This window comes from Patella vulgata, chromosome 1, assembly GCF_932274485.2.
Source record: "Patella vulgata chromosome 1, xgPatVulg1.2, whole genome shotgun sequence".
Taxonomy (NCBI): domain Eukaryota; kingdom Metazoa; phylum Mollusca; class Gastropoda; family Patellidae; genus Patella; species Patella vulgata.
Window position 1 is genome coordinate 66,864,343 of NC_065879.2, and position 22,124 is coordinate 66,886,466.

Below are 22,124 nucleotides of genomic sequence, written 5' to 3' on the forward strand. Positions count from 1 at the left end.
AAATTTTCCGGCGTGGTTCCCCCTTGTCAGTGATGCAGGACAGAGGGCATGACAAGGACAGCTGTCTAGTCCTTCGGATGAGACGAAAAACCGATGTCCCGTGTATATATTGGAATGCACGTAAAAGATCCCTTGGCAGTTGGAATTCGATTAAGAGTAGGCGATAGTGCCGCTGCCCGGTCAAAATTTCCTTCATAGCACTGTATGGCCGGTGGTATGGCGTATGCCCGTCTTCATTAGCCCAGCATAGGAGCAGAACAGTAGGACGTTAAATCTCATTTCATTTCATTTCACAATTTTATCCGATTTAATTTAGATGAAACTTAAAACGAGTATCACTAGTTCTTGAGTGGGTTCTTTTTTCGTGCCTTTTACACAAAATGTGAAATACATGTATGAATGAAGTTTGTGGACCTTTCACGATGAAACTTAAAAATATGTAAGAATCAAAATTCTTGGATGAGTTCAACTTTGGTACGCATCAGACCTTAGATTCTAGAGCTATAGCCCCAGCTTTTCATGCAAAATTTGAAATATGTATGGATTTTGTAGGTCCTCCAGACGGGCTGCCATTGTTGTCTCATTCTGATGAAACTGAACAATTATGTTAAGGATCAAAAGATCTTGAATGAGAGGATGAATCCTATTGATTTTATCCCTTCCCCATCCATTTCATGCAAAATGTGGGCTTATATTGCATGGCAACCGCTTGTTTGAACTGGTCATAACTGATAGCAGTGATTTTTTTATGGATAAGGGACACGAGGAAAGAGTATAAGAAAAACTCTATCCCGTCGTTTTTCTAATTACCTAATCTGACATAGATACGACTGGCGTGGGTTGGACTTGAAATAAAGATAGACTGTTTAGTTATCTAATCGCGACCCTCGCAATCACCGGTCTCTTAACCCAGGGATCAGTATAGAGCATAGCCGGGTTTTCTTCTTCTGAAAGTCTACCTTAACCCAGGGATCAGTATAAAGCATAGCAGGGTTTTCTTCTTCTGAAAGTCTACGCTCTAAAAGTCTCACTTCTATGTTAAAGGGGGGTGGGGGTGGATGACCGAATGGTTAGCACGTGCGCGCTGTATCATAAAGCCTGTCATTGAGTCAACTGGCGTGGTTTCGAATCCCCGGTTGTACGTGACAAGGAGTAGGGTCGCCTGTCCAACCTCATGGGTTTTCTCCGGGTCCTCCGGTTTCCTCCCACTGCTTAAGACCCCTACGCTCAAGCGAATTATTGAAATAACATTAAAACCATGTTAGTCCCGAAATGACCTAGTTTGTGTCGAGTGGACGTTAAACCCCATTTCTCTCTCTCTCTCTCTCTCTCTCTCTCTCTCTATGTAAAAGTCAGGCCTCTTTGTTTTTAATCGAATAGTTACTTGAGTTCAATAACCACTCCGCCGGACCTGCTTATAATGCAACGCGCACGCGTTAACCATTTGGCCATTCATCCCCCGGGTAATAATAGGTTGATACGAACGTCAATAGAGTTTTAACGAGAGTCATATAATCGCGATTATGTTGTAGGAAATTTACTGCGATGCCCGTAGATGCAACCAATCTTCATGAAAATAATGATACAATGCGATTGTTTCAAACAAAAATAAAAACTCAAGATGAATGTTTGATATTTTATTGAGCCCCACTGGGTTGGCTTTATTTTATTTTTCTTTGAATTGTTTTAGCTGCATTATTCAGCTTCGCCCGAATATACCGTTTAGCTTCAGATTCTTTTTTGCATAATGTTGGAAATGTTGTTTGAAGCTGGGCTAGAAAAATATATATAGATATATATATATTACATTGTACATAAAATAATTACTATTAAAGCTGCCGTTATATAGTGAATTACGGCATCGCTGGAATATTCGTCAAGGGCGAAAACAAATCGCCTATAATATAGTGGCTTTTACAAACATTTTAGTCTTTCAAACATGAAAGCGTATTATTGTTACTGAATGCCTCACCTCCCCCCACACGCAAGTTTGATATTGGAATAGCAATAAAATTTGAAAGGGAAATCAAAATGTATTTATTTCTAAGAGTTTGAAACGGAAGTGCCTTTTTAATTACCAACCGAACCGTTATTTATTGTCCGCAACAGTCTATAAAAGTATAATATGGCATGCGAGTATAAAATAAAGAAATTTTTTATTTCATTTATACACACCGCAAAAAAATTATAATGAAATAATAAGGCATATAATAACTTTTCGAGTGTTGCGAAAATCACCTGTTCGGTGGTTTTTCGCTGTATAAAGAATGTTTGAAAGGCACATATCGTATACTGGACTGCTTTTTCCTCTCCAGGAGGAAAACCCCTGCACAGAACAAAAATCATATCGTTCTAATATAAAGTAAAAAGAGTACACGTCATGCATGGACTTTTGAAGACAGATATTTCTTATAAATCGAATCCTGCCTATAACAGTGAGATAACATTGACTTGGATATTACAAAGATTTTTTTTTATTTTACGGACTAAAGCTGGTATATCACTGGGCTGCGACAACTCGACTAAGATAACATTTATTGTGAGAATACAGAATTCAAATTTGCGACAATTTTCCTTTTGGAATCGCACTGAATTGGTACATTTTGCGTACGACACACAAATAATGAACGAATGTCACAAGAATCGCTGCGAAATTTTGGGAAAAACCAGGGCCGTAAAACTAGCTCAGAGCAACGATCAAGGGGGCGGGAAGTGTTCTCGGGGGTGCTGTAATATTGACGGACAATGTATATCTATTTTTTTGAATGGTCGAAAAAAATTTCACAGGGAGGGGGGGGGGGGGAACTAGTTACGGGCCTAGGAAAAACTCCTGGGCACTTACGACTGTCGCATTGTAATGGTGACATTTGAGAAATTGAGACCATGTGATTTTGTTGGTCACAAAGTGTCTTAATTACGTTACAATTTATTTTCAATTGAATCACAAATTTGTTGCGCCCCCAAGGGTCCCTGGGCAATTCGCGCAGTTCTAATTTTTGTCTCCAATTTAGTTTGATAAGTCGCTAATCCTTCGCAAAGTTGTCTCCCATTTCACTCACTTTCTGACTAACGGAAACTAAATTGAGATGGGTTCGAGACTTCGTGACAATTTGTCGCAGGACAGTGAGATACTATACCTTAAAACTAGTTACAGAACTTTGCTATGCCGATATAGGTTTATAGTGTTACTAGGCAATGAAACTCCCATAGCAGCTGTATCAGTTAGGTATTACTGTTGTTATTTAACAGACCAGGTCAATCTGGAACTACAGTAACACATGTTAATTATCACAGCACTTTAATGACTTTAACAGGCACCGAATCTCGCGAGGTTCACTGTATCATTACAATAGTCTCAGTGTTTCTGAATTTTTATATAAATTACATGACATATTCATTTATTATACGTTTATTCTTGTCCAAGTTGTCTGTGGATTTTGAAAACAGTTTATCCAGCGTAAGAAAAGAATATGAAATAAAATGGGGTTTAGCGTCCTACTGTTCTGCGCCGTATGGTCTAACTCAGCCACCTCCTGTCGGTATTACACCGGGTTTTTTTTCTTCAAAATTTCAGTTATCCATAATTTTTTATGAAATAATTTATTGGGTATGATGTTTCGAATATGCATAATAAGACACCTTTCCTTGTTGGTTACTTTTTGCAATACTTTGGGCCTACGGATAAAAAATCGCTTTTGTCGGTGCTTAGTCGGACCCGCATTTTGTTACTGAGTTCAATGTTCAGTTACTACCAGACTCGCTATCCAAGGGTACTTGATTTTCTTTTTATTTTCGGATGTTTCAGGACAAAGATAAAACTACAGATAACACTAATCCGTTATATTCAAAAAATATATTAATATATACATTTTTAATTGAAATGACGCGACCTCGAGTACAACTCGTCAGATCTTCATGTAGTGTAGGCCATCGAAAGTATAAAAAGAACGAAACGAAATATAGATCTGTATTTTAATCAGATTTTAAATAAATCAGAATTGTATAATGTTAATATTGTACATAACATTTTCTGGTTGATTCTAACGTGTAACGTTCGATCTTTGACATATATTAGTGCAATAATTTATTCTTATATAAAGGACTGGTAATAAATTACTCATTATGTAGGCATTATGTGAAAAAATTCAGATTCAGTGTAAAGATCCCCCCTCCCCTCAACAATTTGTAAATATGTGTTCATTAGATTAACAATTGTACGGGGGGGGGGGGGGGGTATAAGGGGAAGTGAATAATTGAGTACTTCTTTAAGTGAACTTGGCACTTAAGAATGACTGACATTTCTTCAGGTTACCCAAATATATATCTTTGCCAAGGTTTCAGTTCCAAATTCTGTGTCATACATGTAATTTAATCTTAACATCTTCAATTTCACTAATAAAATTTCTCCAATGTAAATGAAACTTTTATTAGGATGGCATGACACATTACAGTTGTATAAACATAATTATCTATATCTGATCAATTTCCACAAATTAACTATCAAATTTAAAGATAGACTTGACTGTAGAGACATCTGGTGTCCTTTTATATCCTGACTATCAGTTATCAAAGGTATAACAAAACTTTGTTAGCTATGTGAATGCCTCAGTTCAGAAGTGGTATCAGATGGTATAGGATATATTATCGAGAGACTTATTGTTCAGCATGTGTAAACAAAGTGGTATATTGGATGGTATAGGGTACATTATCACGAGACTGGAGGTCAGCATGTGTAAACTAAGTGGTATTGGATGGTATGTATAGGGTATACTATCAAGAGACTGGGGGTCAGCATGTGTAAACAAAGTGGTATTAGATGGTATAGGGTATATTATGATGAGACTGGGGGCCAGTATGTGTAACCAAAGTGGTATCAGATGGTATAGGGTATATTATCGAGAGACTGGGGGTCAGCATGTGTAAACAAAGTAGTATTGGATTGTAAGGGTACATTATCGCGAGACTGGGGGTCAGCATGTGTAAACAAATTGGTATTGGTTGGTATTGGGTATATTATCGGGAGACGAGGTATCTGATGGTATATAGGGTATATTACTGAGAGACTGGATGCCAGCATATGTAAACAAAGAAATACAAAAAAAAAGAGGACACACTTCTATCTTTATTATTAGATAAAATTAATACACAGACAAAACAACAGACAATAAGATACGTTGCCAGGCAGTGGAACAAACGCACACAGCAGCTAAGTGGTCTGATCCGAGCGGTCTATAAAGGTTGTCACAACCCTTCAAGAAACTATTAGAAATAATTAAAATTTGTTCAACATCTAGTTTTTTTTCGTCTTAACATGTACCGGTAATCAGATCAATAGGCTTCTTCGCCTTAAGAACTAAGACAATGTGTATACATTTCATGTAATTGTGGATGATGGACGGACAGATGAGGTTGAGGACAATACATGACCACATTTCAGTGTGAGTGTATAAAAATGATACATGATTATATACAATAGGTTATATGTTACACTTGTTCTCAATGGTTAAAAAATATCACCATCATCTGGTGCATCTAGATCACGATATTCAATGATGGATCGCGGATCTGATCGCCGACTGAAAGACAAAAACAAAATCATCAATAAACAAAGTATAAGAAAACACTGATCAAAGAAATCAATTATATTTTAACATCAAAATTTACCTTTATTTAAATAACCACAGTATAAAGTAAATCAACTCATCATATTTAACTCAAGTGATATTTTGGTTTGTCCAAGTCAAATAGTTGGTACTTTTATGTTTATTATTGGGGTAGGGGTGGGGGTGGGGGCTGCAGTATCCAGTTTTCAAGTGGTAAGGCAATGGCCTCTCCACAAGAATGTCACGGTTTTAATACCCACATGGACTGAGAATAAACTTTCATTCGTCAAAGATATCATTGACAGTTTGAAATCAATAAGAGTAGGCAGAAAAAGAGCTGTCCAGTTAAAATTATCCTAAATCATATTATACACCTAACTACAGAAATAAAAATCACAATGTGGTAGTCTCAAAATTATTGAAGTAGTGTGTTTACGAGACATTAACATGGTTGGTAATAAGTGGCGAACGGTCGTTTGGGTTACCGGGAGATCGTCATGCTTAGAAAACGGGCGAACAACCCTTTGTTCCTGTGTAAATCGGCCTGTTTTTTCATATGACAAGGCAGACAGCAGGACAGATTTCCCCAGCGAATAAAGGGGTATTCCGATCACGTGATACTCGATGACACAATTTTACTCATTTGTCAACTGCACAGCCTCATTTTCGTTCGTTTTAAAAATGACATCCCCCACAATGAAACCAGAACCGTGAAACATTGCATTAAAATTAAAGACGTTTGTCACGGAGACATCATTATGATGAGGTGGACAATGACAATAAACTGACAAAACTGATATGTAGTACGTACAACACTGAAATAAAACATAAAGCAAGATGATGGCTTGAGGATTTGATTCGTTGCTTGCGAACCGCCCGGTATTTATATGTTGACAGGGTTAACTACATACGTCACGTGGGTGAAAGAATTGATTCATATTCTGTTTGTGTTACAAAGTTATGTTCATATTATATAAATATAAATTTCAACAAATTAAAGAAATAAAGACGTCATTTCTCAATTTTATTAAATTCTGATCTTTTACTCCTCAATTCCTATAGGTCACTATAGACGTTCTCATTAATAATACAATACATGCACTAGAAAACTTCATTGATGGGTTACAATAAATCATTTTCAGGCAACCTGTGTGGTAACTTGTTAGGTTACCATCCGGTATTTTGTGGTAACCTGTAACCATGTTACCACACCCGACCGTTAATTCCAGGTCTGCATTAAACTCCATTCCATTACCTGTATGGTCTGTTATTGCTATATCCACCACTCCTCCTATTATTATAGTTGTCATGACGACCATCTCTACCCCCACCACCATATTGCTGTGATCCATAATGACTTGGAGGGCCACCACCTGAAACAGGAGAGAGATGTCTGGTTAATTGGACAGTATATTGATAATAAGATCTGTATTGGCAATATATCGGTCATCATATCTATATTGGCAGTATATTAGTCATTATATCTGTATTCATATCGGTAATTGCATATGTATCGACAGTATATTGGGAACTGTTTGACACAATCAGACTCCAACATGAAATGTGGACTTATAAAACCAAGAAATTAATCATATAAACATGAACAATCACCGGTCACATTTATTTCAATACAATTTTCTATTCTGCATAATAACAAAATAAAGTATAGGTAGTTCTTCAACAAAATCAGCATTATTCACTTACCCCCATACATCATATGTCGAGGTTGATTATAACCTCCCATCATGCCTGGTTGATGATGTTGATATACTGATTGGTTATCACCACGGTTACCACTGGACGACTTGCTACCTGGATGTTCTGGTAACTGGGGACGTTTAGGGTCCATTAGATAGTTATTGAAGAAAGAAACCTACGGAGAAATTAAAATGCGAATTAAAAAGATAAAATAAACCTTTAAATTATATCATTTGATTGGGCAGCACTTGGAGGAATTTTTGTTAAAAAAAGCCCTCACTTTGTCTTACCTCTAAGTTAATTCTATTTTAAGCCAGAATATTTTTATGGTACGTTATAGGATGGAAGCAGAGATAGAGAGAGAAATGGGATTTAACATCCACATGACACAAACTGTCATTTCGGAACTAACTTATGGTTAAATTTTATTTCAATAATTAACTAGCATGAAGGGGGCTTTTAGTAGTGGGAGGAAACTGGGGAACCTGGAGAAAATCCATGACCTTACTTCTTGTCACGTACAAATGGGTAATCGAAACCACGTCACTTGACTCAATGACAGATCTTCTGATCCAAGGCGCATGTGTTAACCATTCGACCACCCAACCCCCACCCTTCACTTTAATGACAATGCAGGAGAACTGTACAACTGAACCCAGACAGGACAAGCAAGCAATACAGTAAAGCAAGGTAGTAAGCACAATTCGACAACTGTCTGGGGTTCTTTTGAAACACAATGTGTATCCCTGGAGCACATTGCAAACTTTCCTTTCAGTCATTTACGCTTTACCAACCATCTCAGAAAAGACCAGATAAGTTTCATCATGACCTTGTATCTATTGAATAATCTCACCTCTTGTTTGACCTCTTCAACCTTTTCATTATGTTTGGTCAGGATATGTTTACGTATAAATTCAGGCCCTTTAAACTTCTTTCCACTCAGCGGACACAGCCATTTATCTTTACTCAACTCTTGACAGTTGGACTGGATAAACTTCTCTACTTCTGTACACATGTTAAGGAGAAATACACATTTATCAAAACAAATACTCTTATGATCCTGGATTGTTCTGAATGGGAGAGAATTGCAATCGATGATCTAAAAAATTAGAGAAATGATTGAAAGAGGGTTTGATCTTTTGGTAACAAGCTGGTTAATTTAAGATTAAACATGTTCTTTTACATACTTGGGGGTTGGGTGGCCGAATGGTGACAAGGGTCGCCTGTCCAATCTCATGGGTTTTCACCGGGTCCTCCGGTATCCCTCCCACTGCTAAAGACCCCTACGCGCAAGTGAATTTTTGAAATAAAATTAAACCATATGTTTGTCCCAAAATGACCTAGTTTGTGTCGAGTGGATGTTAAACCCCATTTCTCTCTCTCTTTTTTACATATTAGGTGCATACCTCTGTGTATCTGCATGCTGTTTTGCCCTATCTGAATGACTATACTCAAGTTTCCTTGACTACCAAGCCCGCTTTCAAACTTAAGACACTCACCCCCTTATCACCTTTAAGTAAAAGTATGCCTGATTATCAAGTAAATTATAGTGATTTGGAAAAACTGTGTATAAAGGATATGCATTAGGATCTTTCTTTCCTAATTTCTGAGCCTCTTCATCATTCACCTTGGTATTTACTTTAACCAAATATTCTGTTTTAGATTCAAAATGACTGATCCAATCAGTTACTGGAAAAAAAACAACAAAAGTTAAATTAATTGATGTCATCTTTCAAACTTCACCACTGAGAACATTCTAATTTTAAGAATTAAAGAAGTCTTGTGAACATCTAGAACAGAGTTGTGAACACCAGACATTAAGTTGTAATCACCAAGAACAAACATGTCAATAACATTCTAGTTGTTCTCTACTGTACAAGGAGTGGGTTTTGAGAAAATGGCTATATATACCAATGTATTTTTACAGTTTAATCAAATGAAAGTCTTTTATTGGGAATACTAAACAAATAATGGCCACCAACAGAAAATTTACCAAGACCCTGAGAAACTATTAAACAAGATGGCTGCCAGAAAACTCGAGGTCAAATTGAATGCAGTGTCCAAAAAAAACCCATAAAAAAACTTTTTTTCTACAATCCCTCGCTGATATAAATACTAACCATCTTGCTCAGTACATTTACCAACTGGTATAGACAGTCGTCCATGCATTATACCACATCTGTGGGGCATCTCATCCTCATTAGGATACTCATTAGCACTATAAAAATCTATTGAATGTACAATACGCAGATATAAAATCATCTTATCCAATGCCTGAAAAAAAACCATGCAATATCTTTTAATCTCTATGTAAGTACTTCTGTTATCACAAATTGTAATGATATTTCATACTGTCTCAACAATAACCAGGTCACTTTGAAACTAACATGTCTTTATTTAATAAATTGTACTGTAGAGGGGTGTTTAACAGTGGAAGGAAGATAGAAATCATGACAAGCATGGGATCCAATACATAATACTTGAATTGATGAAATTTTTTGGATGAACACTGAATCTCCAGGTTAGCGAGCGATTGTCTTACTCACTGAGCCACCATGGCTCCCTTCAATATGATAACAGACGGCACTGTTTCCCTTGATTAAATATAGTCTAGAACAGGTAGCACATTAATAACACAATACATTAATATCCTGGCCTAAAGTATTCATTATATATTTAATTTTTTAATATATTAAATTGTTACAGTATGACTTTTCCCTGTCAATACCTTTATGAGATTTTCATCTTTATCAATCTGAATCTCAGGATTGGCTTCTTTAGGTCCTTCTTCTGTATTCTGACCTGTACAAATAAAAAATCAAAATCTTTCAACTTCTAAAGAGACATCAGCACTTTGGGAGATTTTGCCAGTTTCCAAGTATTTTTGGTGTTGATTTCTTGTGATTTGTTTATTCATTTTGGGTGTGTTCAAAATAGACTGTATGCAAATTTTGAGACAACTTGCTCAATCCATGACCGAAGTGGATGTTTTGATCATAAATTTCAAAGTCAAACCCTACAACCAGTAATTTTTTTTTTGTTCAATCTGATCGACTAGACATACTTTCCATATCAGCCCCATAGACATGACCCATGACAAGTGAAACTGTGCTTGAAAAATTCTGAAGGTTCTTCTTGACCTACAACAGGATTCGAACCAGGTATATTCTTGATGGAATCCAGTGGTGTAACCACCGGGCCACCATAACCCTGCCCCATCCTTGTCAGTTCTTATAGGTCTAGCATCCACAAGTGAGAATGTCGTTTTAAAAAATAAACCAACCAACCTAATAATTCTTCTTCTTCATATGATCCTTCTTCAACTAAATAATCGGTTATATTTTTTAATACAGGATTCCGTGATAACATTAAATTCATCTCAACCTAAACATAAACAAAGGATTAAATTCATCTCAATCTGAACATAAACAAAGGATAAAATTCATCTCAACCTAAACATAAACAAAGGATTTATCTCAACCTGAACATAAACAAAGGATTAAATTCATCTCAACCTGAACATAAACAAAGGATTAAATTCTATCTCAAGGATAATTTTGTGAACTGTAAGTTTTGGTATTTTCCAAAAGTCTATGTTTTTCTTTTACTAAAAGTTTTTGTCTATAATATTATGTCTTCAATAGTTTATATGTCTTAAACACAAAAAAAATGAATTATAAACATTGGTTTGGGGGAGCCTTATATGGGGTCTATAAACAGTGGTGTTCCTTTCCACCCATGTAATTCTAAAAGGAATAGACCTAACCTCTTTCTCATCATCTTTCTTTTCCGCATTTGGATCCGGCCATAAATTCCATTTATGATCCAAATTCTGGATAATTTTAGCAGCTGTCTGGATGTCCTTTCTTACAACTGCTTTATGATTGGTTAAAACAGTAACAGGTCGAACTCTTTGCTTCAAATCTCGATTTAAAGTGGCTCCAAGTTCGCAATCTCGTAACTATAAAATAAATGTTTAACATTTTCTAAAACTGAACAGAAAAATTAGCATTCAATTTGAACACGATAGTCTATGAGATAGGATGAGAGGATTAAGTCATCACAGGTATTTTTTTTTATCAATATATACATACTGGATTTTCTTATAAACAGGCCCTAAAATAGTAGCTCATCCAATAAGGCTTGTGTTGACATATCAGAGAGAAATAATAAAAAAACAACTTATAAAATAAAGTGTAGACTGACTTGAATTTTGCTTGATTTATAATGTAATTAAATATACATAGTTTGAACATTCACAGATCAAAATAACAAATCAATCCAATACAAAATTATTTTTTTTTTTACCCGGTCTAACTAAATCACTTATATTCAAGTGTAAATTATTTTCTTGGTTGTTTGTTTATCAAAGTCTGTAGTTTTACTCACTCGTATATTGTTGAGACTGTAACAGATCTCTTTAATGTTGACCCCTGATTCAAAGGTTACCCAGCCTCGTCTGAAAAATCTACGTTCTGGTTGTGGATCTTGTAATGCAACTCGGGTAAAACCAGGAAAACGCTTGCACATCTATAATAAACATACAAATGTAAGTTGCAGGAGAACGAACATATACCCAAGACAGCTACATGTAAGTCGTCTGAGCAGTCTATAATAGCTGCTGTCTTCTACTTATTTTAGGATGATAAAAGAGCATTATAAGATACTAAAAAGTGATCACATGCAACACCCATACGAAGAAATTATCAGAGAGCATTAGTATTTGATAGGCTTCTTCCTGGCACTAACGTCAATCAGGTGAAAATTTTGTTTGCTTTCTTATTCTAAAAGTTAATAAGGGCAGTAACTCTGAACACAATTATCTACAGCCTGAAGTAGCATCAGTTTAAACAAGCAGCCAGATACTTACAGCTTCTATTTCCTGTTTAGTTATAGTAGGGGCAAGATTACGTAAAAATATAGACTGTGTTTTATGTAGAGCTCTCGGTTTTGGATCCTTCTCTTCTTCAGCTTCCTCTTTTGTATCTACTTCTTTTTCCTCACCTGAAATAATTTAAATTTCACTTTTAACACCTATTCAAGAGTGATCTTGGTTTGGATACCAAGAATACTCACGATTTTGAAGCCCTAATCTCATGTGTCCAGAGTATACCTGGTCATCTGGTTTGTGTGAAAAAAAACAACCCAGAGGTTCACCTGTGTACACATGGCTGTTGCTATTGGAGGAAGAGTAGGCAACCTTCTCCCAATCAAAATTGTCACAATTTCGTCAATGACGCACAAATTTTTACATTTATTCTTCATGCCTCAATAATGGTAATTTCACTTACCTTCAGGATTATCTTCTTTCTCAGTTTTATTGTCTGCGTCAGGAGAAGTAACAATTGGCGTGGCCTTTTCTTGATTTTCATCCACACCTACAAAATACAGAAGTTAAAAACATACAGGGATAGGCATAGAAGTTACGTATAATAATAATATTTTGGATTTGAACCACAATGTTGACTGATCAAAATAAAATGAAATGAAATGAAATGGGGTTTAACATCCTACTGTTCTGCTCCTATACTGGGCTAATGAAGACGGGCATACGCCATACAGTGTGCTATGAGGGAAATTTTGCCCGGGCAGCGGCACTATCGCCTACTCTTATATCGAATTCCAACTGCCAAGGGATCTTTTACGTGCATTCCAATGTATACATGGGACCTCGGTTTTTCGTCTTATCCGAAGGACTAGACAGCTGTCCTTGTCAGGCCCTCAGTTCTGTACCCCTGACAAGGGGAAACCACTTCGGAAAATCCAGATGAACTTTCTCGGCCAATGCAGGGATCGAACACCCGACCTCCAGGCTAGCGAGCCAGCATCTTAACCATCTAGCCACCGTGACTCCCTGACTGATCAAAACCTTCAGGGTTTTCCAACCAGTATGGTGTCTGCCGGACTAGTAATTTACATAGAAAAACCGATGGTTGATTTTGATTATTGACATCAGGCAAGCCTCAATTGCTACTGCAAGTCATTGGCAACTAACACATTCATTAACTAGGTCAATAATGACTAAAATAGAATATGAATCGTGGAGTCAATGGATCAACATGTTAATAGTTTTACTCACCAGGTGGAGCTGGTTCAGGTTCTGAGTCAGATCCAGAAGCGGATTCTGATTCTGTAGCACTGTCAAAACTATAGTCTGGTTTATCACGATGTCTCTTTGATCTTTTCTTCGTCTTCTCCTCCTCCTAAACATATATCAACAATAGTGAACTTCTGTATCAGGCAAGACAGCTGCAACAACTTGCAGCTATTAGATAAAAACTGACAAGTGTGGTTTTAATAATTTCTTAGCGTTTGTATCGAATGCTGATTCATTTGATACAATGTAAATGATAAATTTTTTGAATCACTTCTTGAGTTCTCTTTTATTTTTAGGGACTGTGAAATTTTAAACTCACTACAATTTTTTGGGATTGTGAAATTTTAAAATCACTACAATTTTTGGTGATTGTGAAAGTTTAAAATCAGATGATTGCATTGAATTAATATTATTAAATATTTGATGTTGGTGACAAAAAAAAAAACAACAAATAGTTTAAACTGTTACCAGAAATATAGAATACCGAAAAATTCAGATATTTGTGTGGACACTCAAATGTCAATATCTAATTTTTCTCACACATATTACAATCTTTTTTGTTGGTCATTATTTTGACAAATCAATTCTATTGTACAAGAATAGATTATAGATCATGCTCCAATTTAGATTATGATCACTAATTATAGTACCTTTTGTTTTTTGGCCATCTCTTCCTGTTGTTTTGAGAATTCTTGAGCTTTTTTCTGTAATTCCTCTTGTTCTGGTGTAATTGCCATCTTCATGGGTTTCTGCAATAGAAAGGAACAGGGTTTAACATCTGCTTGATTGCCAGTCCTAAACGTTTTGAATTGAGAGAATTGCAATCGGGTGACGCAGAATTAAGTCATGTCACAGTTCTGTCAGTCCCCACAATGGAGGTGTGTAATACTTTTAGTAGAATTTTTGCTCGAGAAATAACATATTCGCATAATATGTGATATGTACTTAAAATACTTAAATCAACTTAGTCTATAATTGATAGTTGACACATAAAAAAGAGCGATTTATCGAAAACATATGTCACTCATTTACCCCCAGAATTACACGTGAGTGGAATTATTCTAATTGCATCATTTGATCTAAAGTAACCAATCATTTTGTTAATTACACAAGTTCAGGGCCATGATCACGCTTTATGGTGCATGATATTTATATACCTTTAAAAGAAACCGGGGAACCCTGTAAGTCAGACTTGCATTAGATTCCAGAGATCAAGGGTACATCTGAGTTCCTAGACAGCCGAGAGGCTGGATAGGGTGGAGAAGTGGTTTTAGCTATATAGTATTGTAATTTGTGCTATGCTTGTATACATGTATTCAGTTATATGCTATATAAAATGTAGAAGCGAACTATGCATTATTATTCCTGGTAAGACAGACGTCTTAAGAAACTGTGAGAAGTAAATACACAACGTGAAGCAGAAGTAAAGACAGCTAGAGACAAATTCTAGACGATCACAAGGCTACAGAAATATGTAGTAAGAAAAGATGCATGGGTTGTATGTAGGATGTGGCGACCGGTTTCCCATAGACGCTCTCCACGTCAGACAGAAGACTCATGGTGCTACAGGTGGTGTGAGTAGAATCATGACATATGTAAACACAGCAAATATGTTTCAGCTGTCACAGATTTTCCAGCTTACTTTAAAGACAATTTTTGAAAAATTTTCATTGACCTTGCACTTCCAAAAAACAGCAAATTTGATGGATTTCTAATAAGATTTTTGGCCTAGAGCAAAGGGAAAATAAAAACATTGTTCTTTTTAAAGATAAATATGCTGTAAATTCTGGACCTGTAGAATTGTGGATGGACAGAAGGACAGACAGGGCTGAGGAAGATATACTCCCAAATAAATGAAATGAAATGGGGTTTAACGTCCTACTGTACTCCCAAATAAAATGTGGACATATAATAATAAATTCACCTCTTTATCTTTGTCTTCATCTGTTTCTTTCTTTGAATTTGGACTAAAAAAATAAAGAAATTATCCAATAAATGGGTCTAGTACTCGTAGACTGGAATACAGAGATAATAAAGGGTCTTCATTGGGGTCACATGACACAATGTTAGAGGGAAGATAGAACTTGAAACCAAGTAAATACAGTCATAGCTGTAGTAATCATGACCAGCTGGTTAGACTGGAATACAGGGATATCGTGTCTTAATCAAGGACATTGATATTTAACACACAGCTTGACTGAACATATAACAGATCTAGCTTGCTAATTACTGTTTTATTTCTCTCCATAAAATCAAATATGGAGATATGTTATACCTTGTTTTATCTGCGACAGTCTCTGAATTATTTCTACTTCTAGAACTTTCTTTTTCCTCTACAATATCCAGTACCGTCAGATCAAAATCTGTTCCTCCTTCCATCTTTATAACCGCTAAAATAAACAGAAAGGATTGAATACCACTTGTCATTGACCTCATAGCTGAGAGAAATGTTGTCATATACATGTCATATATATTTGGTCAAAAATCAAATTGTTGATTTGAGTAATTTTTTTAGTGTTGATTGATGTTCTTTGTTTAGGAGATGACAACCTAAATTCCTTTAGAGCAATGGTGGCTCAGTGAATAAGACGCTGGCTCACTGGCTGAGAAAGTTAATCAGAATTTTCTGGCATGGTTTCTAAATTTCTTCAAAATTTGTAGATAAAGCCAGTCTTCAGATATAACCAATTGTGTGTTAATCAGTCATGTGTTTAGCCAAAATTGAAACTATTAATATCAGTAAATAAACATACAGAAATGCCACATTAGATGAATCCAATTCAATAGTATATTTTGACCTAAATCAAGTTAATTTACCTGCATCTAGAAGTTTAATGATTTCCTCAGCACGATCGATCTCGAGGACGATGGGTCCAACTCTTCCTGACTCTAATAATTCGTTAAACACCTGTAATCTTTTCTCTAACGCAAACTTTAACTCTGCCTTTCTCTTTCCACTTTCTTCTGGGTGATATTTCAGTTTGAACCTATTGTAATTTACAGGATAGAAAAAAATATAAAAATGATTAAAATCACAAATAATCATTAAGGATGGTTGTTTTTTAAAAAGGTTAAAATAAAAATGTAAAATTTAGGAGACTGATATGATTAATAGCAATTTTTATAATTAGTCTGGTTCCTTTTACCACAAAACCAGAAATTAAAGCTCCAACATGCCAGAATGAAAGCTAGATGTAGAGTTTAAAATACAGTGTTTCTGCCAAGCTTTAAAATTTACTAATAACATATTGGCTGGTAATAAAAATACTGATTTGATTAGTAATTTTATTGGTTTCATGACAGACAACATAAAATTTATACAATATTCTTCTTTCATTTTTATAAATTTATTGACTTAAAACACAAAAATTGTCCTTTTTTATTTATTTTAAAGTTGGGCGACCTTTGTAAGTGTTGGTGTTGGGGTACCAGCTCAAAACATCTATTGATTGAAGAGGTATTATTCAAGAGCTAAATCTGCCTATTGCAGGTCTTTTTTTATGCCTTAAATGTTATATAAATTAATAATCAGACATTTATTAATTTGCCAAGATCATAATCAACTCTCCATGCCATCGGATGTTCAAGATTTTCAACAGATTTAAATACGATTGACAGCTAATGATTTAAAAACTTTGTTTATTATTTTAACACCGGTAGCAATGACAATTGAGACTACACTGTTCTTCCAACGGTGATTACTCAGCTCAAAATGAAGTATATATTTGACTGAGATGTTCAACATATTCCCTTTTCATTATCTATTTTTTAACTATTATAGCGAGAACTGTTAGCTTTTTATCTAAATCTTACATAATTCCACTTTACCAATCAAAATTCTACTGCCTTAATTATACCATACATTTGAAAAAGTTTACATTTGACACAAACTCTACATTTGACTTCATTCTGGCTTGTTGTCCCTTTAATGCAATTGACCATAGGTTTCATTTAAAGCACTAATGACCTTCCTACAACACTTTCTTATCAGGGTCATTTACAAAATTATCTTGGGATAAAAATATATATTTTTCTTGAATACATAAATATTTTGTGGCATTTTGGACTCCCGGTTGGAATTTTTGGATCACAAATTTCTATAATACAATCACTTCATCTTGACAGGAATCAAATATTTTGTTCTCCTGTAAAATCAGTCCAGTCCATGCATGCCTAGGACTCAATAAGGACTCAAAGATATCAATCAAATCTGAGCAGTTAAAAGTTATTTCTAAATTCATTGAAATAGAGGAGGTTTTTTTTTCATAAAAAAAAAAGAAATACCAAAATACGCAGATCACTTTATTGTTACCTGTTTTCCTCGACCTGCTTTATGATGCAGGCCCAACCATTTCCATTGTGTTTTATCGACCCGAAAACCCTAACAGAAATTGACCTAACACTTTATAATAACACAACACTGCATTGTGCGCAGTGGCCTAACTAAAAGAAGAAGCGCAGTAAATAAATCCAAGCTGGTGATCGGCTGTAAATGCTGAAAAGTTATCCAATAAGGACAAAAATGAGGTTACATTTTAAACAACAGTTAACATTATCTTTTAGAAGTATAAATTTCAATTCATAGTTTCTATGAAATTCAAATTAAATTCAAAGTGATGTAATTTTTGAGGGGTTCCTTTCAATCTAAAATGAAATAGACATGTTAGCCAAAAACTTTGAATATGTTCTCAATATTTACTATACTAAGAACAAGTAAACGAGTAGCAATATCTGTTGTGGGCTTTGAATGGCAACATCTCTAAATAATGCTAATAATGGAATACAAGTGCTTTAAATATTTGAAGCATGTGTATTTTTTTTTCTAACAAATGGTCATCCACATTTGAGCCAAACCAACTCCCCAGCCCTGAGCAAAGCAATCACTATTGCTGCTATCATGAGAAAAATTGAACAGTTAAAACCATTATAGAAACCAAAGGCCATCTTTAGACTTATATACAGTATTTTGCTTGCATGCAGGGGTCTTTAGAAGTGGGAGGAAACTGCAGTGTCCACAAGAAAACCCAAAGGCAGTTGGCTGTTCTCTTGATCACATAAAAATCTGGGATTGAATCCATTGCTATGCATAGATGACAGGTCATAGTATCTACAGCACATGTGATAAACCAATTAATCACAATCCCACAGATTGATCCTTTAATTTCAAGGTTTGTGCCAGCAACTATCATGGCTCTTTAGACTAATCCCAAAAAACTTGAAAAATCTGTGAATATAATAAATCAAAATTTTGTATGTTTTACTACATAATATGTAAATGGTTAAAGTTTTAAGTTTGCGTACCATTCCTCTTCCTTGTGCTGCAAGAAGAATTCACTAATCTGTTGACGTTTGTATTCAATCTTGTACTCATTATATTTTTTAATGGCCAACTGGTCGTCGATATTATCATCCTGTTGGGATAAAAACTGCTTGAATGTCATCATAGCTGGCTGGGTAGGATAGTCTACATCTCTACAAAAACAAGGTTATCCAAACATCAATTTCACAAGCGCACAAGGTAATAACCCATACCTCCATAAGAATACTGACTTCGGTTCATATCAATGAAAACTATAACAACCTAGGTTTTAAAGATAATAAGCATTGCTTTAAGTTACAATCCTGTGTAAAAGATTGAAAAAGCTTAAAAGACTGTAAAGCAAGTAAAGCTTTATGGCAAACAATTTAGCGATTGGCCCATGGCAACAAAGATATGGCTTGAAATAAATTAATAACTTAATAACTGACAAAATGACACATTTATCATATGGAATGTTTATTTGGGTGTTTATTTGACCATTTAATGAGGTTTGACTCATTTTTATCAATCATGCCTTTCGCCATTGATGTGAGATATATAATCACGTCATTACCAGTACATGACTACATGGTAATAACATCACATGATGATAATGTCACAGACAAAAAAAGTCAAGCCAGGACTGTTTTACTCATATCATTATCTTAATAGAGTTAATGTTATCTCACCTAGATTGGTGTCCACCATATTGGCCGTGGCCATGACCCATACCCCCTCCACCCATTTCACCAGGACTTGGCCCACCACCGCCCCAATGATTAGGTGGTGGTGCTGGACCATTATATGGCAGATCGTATGGCTGGTAACTATCGTCCCTGTTGAATCGTGAGAAAATAAAACAAAAACCTTGGTTACGATTGTTATATGGAAATTAATATATTACTATTAGCCAAATTGTATGTGTTTGATCACTCACACTGACATGCAGCTCATTGTTTTTTTCTGATTTAACTGAATGTGTAAGTTTGTGCTATACACAAGGGTGGACAATTCTGCATGGGCAGTGGTGTTTCTGACTACTCTTCTTCAAATTAAAACTATTGTAGTAACATTTTGATACGCTTAATTGTTCATGTCATGCAAATGACTGTCCTTGTCAGCCCTGCTGTCCCTACCCATGACATGTTAGAATAGGTTCTTCTTGGCCTACACCAGTTGAGTGTCAGTGCTCTATCAACTGGACTACCTCAACCCTCTCCCCTTTCGCAAACAAAGATAGAAAGACTACCAATCTCTTCTCATTCTTTTGGCTTGCGGTGGACTCATGTCGTTTCTCTGTGGACTGAATCTATCATGTCTTCTAGAATCATAATCTCTGTATGATCCTTCGTGCCTCTCACGACTTCTACTACTCCAGTCCCGAGATCTTGTTGGTCGACGACTAAAAAAATAAAATAATAATATTGAGGTGTAATATGTATGATTTAGCCAAATATGAAATTGTGGCATATAAAAAAAAGTTTTTAACACCTTAGTAATCAGTAGAAATAATTAACAATTGCAAAATTAACTAAAGTTAAGATAAGATGGGATTTATAACGATTCACACTTCTTTAAATTCTTAGGGGATGCTTGATTATTGTAAGTCTAAAACATACTGAATTGACACAATAGCAATCAAGTGACATTTAGTTCAATCCTGTTACATGCCATTTAATGCATCGCTGGCCTCTCTGAATTCTTGTGTATACTAGGATTAATATCTTTCAAGTGATAAGATAAATAAATTTTAAAAATTCATTCAAATATCCTTTTAGTCTGCATGGTGACCCTAAGGTTATGTGGTTGCATAAAAATTGCATCGGAATACATATGGCAATGAGATTTGACTTTAATGGTATAGTCAAAAATATCTAATCAAAATAAAACAATACATTTTTCTAAACATTAAAATCAAAACTACCATTTTATTAACCTAATACCAACCTATCATGATCCCATGAATCTCTTCTTCTTTCTTCACGTCTGTCGTAATCATTTCTCTCTCTACGAAATTTATCTCGTGGATTTTTTCTTCTATCATATTCATCTTCACTGTCCCCCATATTTTGATATTTTCACTTGCACAGTTACACTACTAAACAACGTGTTGAATTACTGAAAAAGTACAGATTAGAAAACAATACATTATGATCATTCATACGCAATACACTCACCTATTTGAGAGTTACCTGACTATATTTTTCTACAGTCTGTGCAGTGAGACTTTATCATTCTGATTCAATACCATGTTCTTTACGGTCATGTTCAAGCCTGGACATAAGTTACCTCTCATAGATGTTATCAAGTACATACTACCTGGAAACCAGGCACCTGTCACAGACATTGTCAGATAAAAATAATAACACAAGTATGTATTATAAAACATTGTGATAATTTGTGTGTGACAAAATCTGTGACAGGTGTCTTAACGTCCAGGCTGCTTCATGTTACGTAATGAGTAATAGCTTAGAAGAGTGTGAATTACTTAGTTAACCAATCAGCTGATTAACTACCTATTCTTTCCTTTAAAGTATAGAATGCAATTTTTCGGGTTGGCAATGCAAATGGCCTTTTAATTAATTTATTGTGTTGATTAATTAAAATGATATTGAGAATAATGTTATTTTAATCAAATGATTCTAACTGATATTTTTATTAAATGATTCTAACTCATATTTTTATTAAATGATTTTATTTCACATTTTTATAAAATGATTTTGATCCATATTTTAATTAATATTTTTATGAAAGAAAAGTAAATGTTTCGTAAATTTTGGCCTTTTGTTTTTGACCAAAAGAATTTTGGCCGTTTTGGTTTATGGCCGTATATGACCCCATCCTGTAATCACATGTCGTGTGCATGAAAGAATAATAATTACAGACTGAATCTCGACAAAGATAATGGAAGAAAATGTACATGTAGACTAGCAAATATTTCGTACTCAAAGTGGTTTTGATTTATTTCTGTTTGCGGTGAGTAAACTTGTCATATAATAAATAACTTACAACCAAACGTGTGGTAACTGACTGCATTATGTTTTAAAAACACAAAACAAAACTGTTATACTTATATATAGTTATATTGTAAAGAAAGATTCTAGCTCTAGTAGTACTACTAAGTACTAGGCTATAGCCATCGGCCCTAAATAATTAATTGGCACAACACAAATTGTCAAATGAACAAACAAAAGCCGGTAGATAGCTACTTGCTTGCAATTATCTTGCAAATCACGCACTTTCAGGCGTTAATTTCTCCTGCAATCTATAGTACTTCGATTGCATTTCTAAAATATTTGCGATCGGTTAACTGTAATGAATTACTAACAGAAGTATTTGCTCCTTTTTTTTAATGATAACTTGCAGCAAAATTCAGGAAATGGCGGCGGCCATGAAAACGAAAAAGAGGCTTAACTTGGGGGAGATA

At 35.1% G+C, this 22,124-nt stretch overlaps 1 protein-coding gene across 3 annotated transcripts; it reads right to left on the minus strand.

Annotated features, from left to right (window-relative positions):
• Positions 1-5,109: 5,109 nt before the first annotated feature.
• LOC126808686 (serrate RNA effector molecule homolog) lies at positions 5,110-22,116 on the minus strand. Of its 3 annotated transcripts, none has more exons than XM_056098295.1 (22): positions 22,026-22,116; positions 20,645-20,815; positions 19,951-20,099; positions 19,387-19,543; positions 18,700-18,870; positions 16,216-16,385; positions 15,674-15,788; positions 15,323-15,365; positions 14,049-14,147; positions 13,381-13,504; positions 12,593-12,679; positions 12,172-12,305; positions 11,691-11,831; positions 11,068-11,262; positions 10,589-10,685; positions 10,030-10,103; positions 9,422-9,575; positions 8,881-8,990; positions 8,155-8,307; positions 7,308-7,476; positions 6,859-6,976; positions 5,110-5,576 (listed from the first exon to the last, which is right to left on the minus strand). In XM_056098295.1, the coding sequence occupies exons 2-22, from the start codon at positions 20,761-20,763 to the stop codon at positions 5,504-5,506; spliced, it is 2,652 nt and encodes an 883-aa protein (XP_055954270.1). In that variant the 5' UTR covers positions 20,764-20,815; positions 22,026-22,116; the 3' UTR covers positions 5,110-5,503. The 3 variants fall into 3 exon arrangements, with proteins under 3 accessions (XP_055954270.1, XP_055954271.1, XP_055954272.1); XM_056098296.1 differs by having other exon boundaries at positions 19,387-19,533; positions 19,947-20,099; XM_056098297.1 differs by lacking the exons at positions 19,387-19,543; positions 19,951-20,099; positions 20,645-20,815; positions 22,026-22,116 and adding an exon at positions 17,711-17,893 and having other exon boundaries at positions 18,700-18,839.
• Positions 22,117-22,124: the final 8 nt, after the last annotated feature.

What these genes read in the sequence shown, in the direction of transcription:
- LOC126808686 (XM_056098295.1), bottom strand. Translation starts at nt 20,763, where the DNA reads ATGGGGGACAGTGAAGATGAATATGATAGAAGAAAAAATCCACGAGAT. An exon ending in ATGAAGACAAAGATAAAGAG is followed by an intron (nt 14,148 to 15,322) that starts GTGAATTTATTA and finishes TTTCTATTGCAG; the next exon opens with AAACCCATGAAGATGGCAAT. An exon ending in TCGACATATGATGTATGGGG is followed by an intron (nt 6,977 to 7,307) that starts GTAAGTGAATAA and finishes CTCCTGTTTCAG; the next exon opens with GTGGTGGCCCTCCAAGTCAT.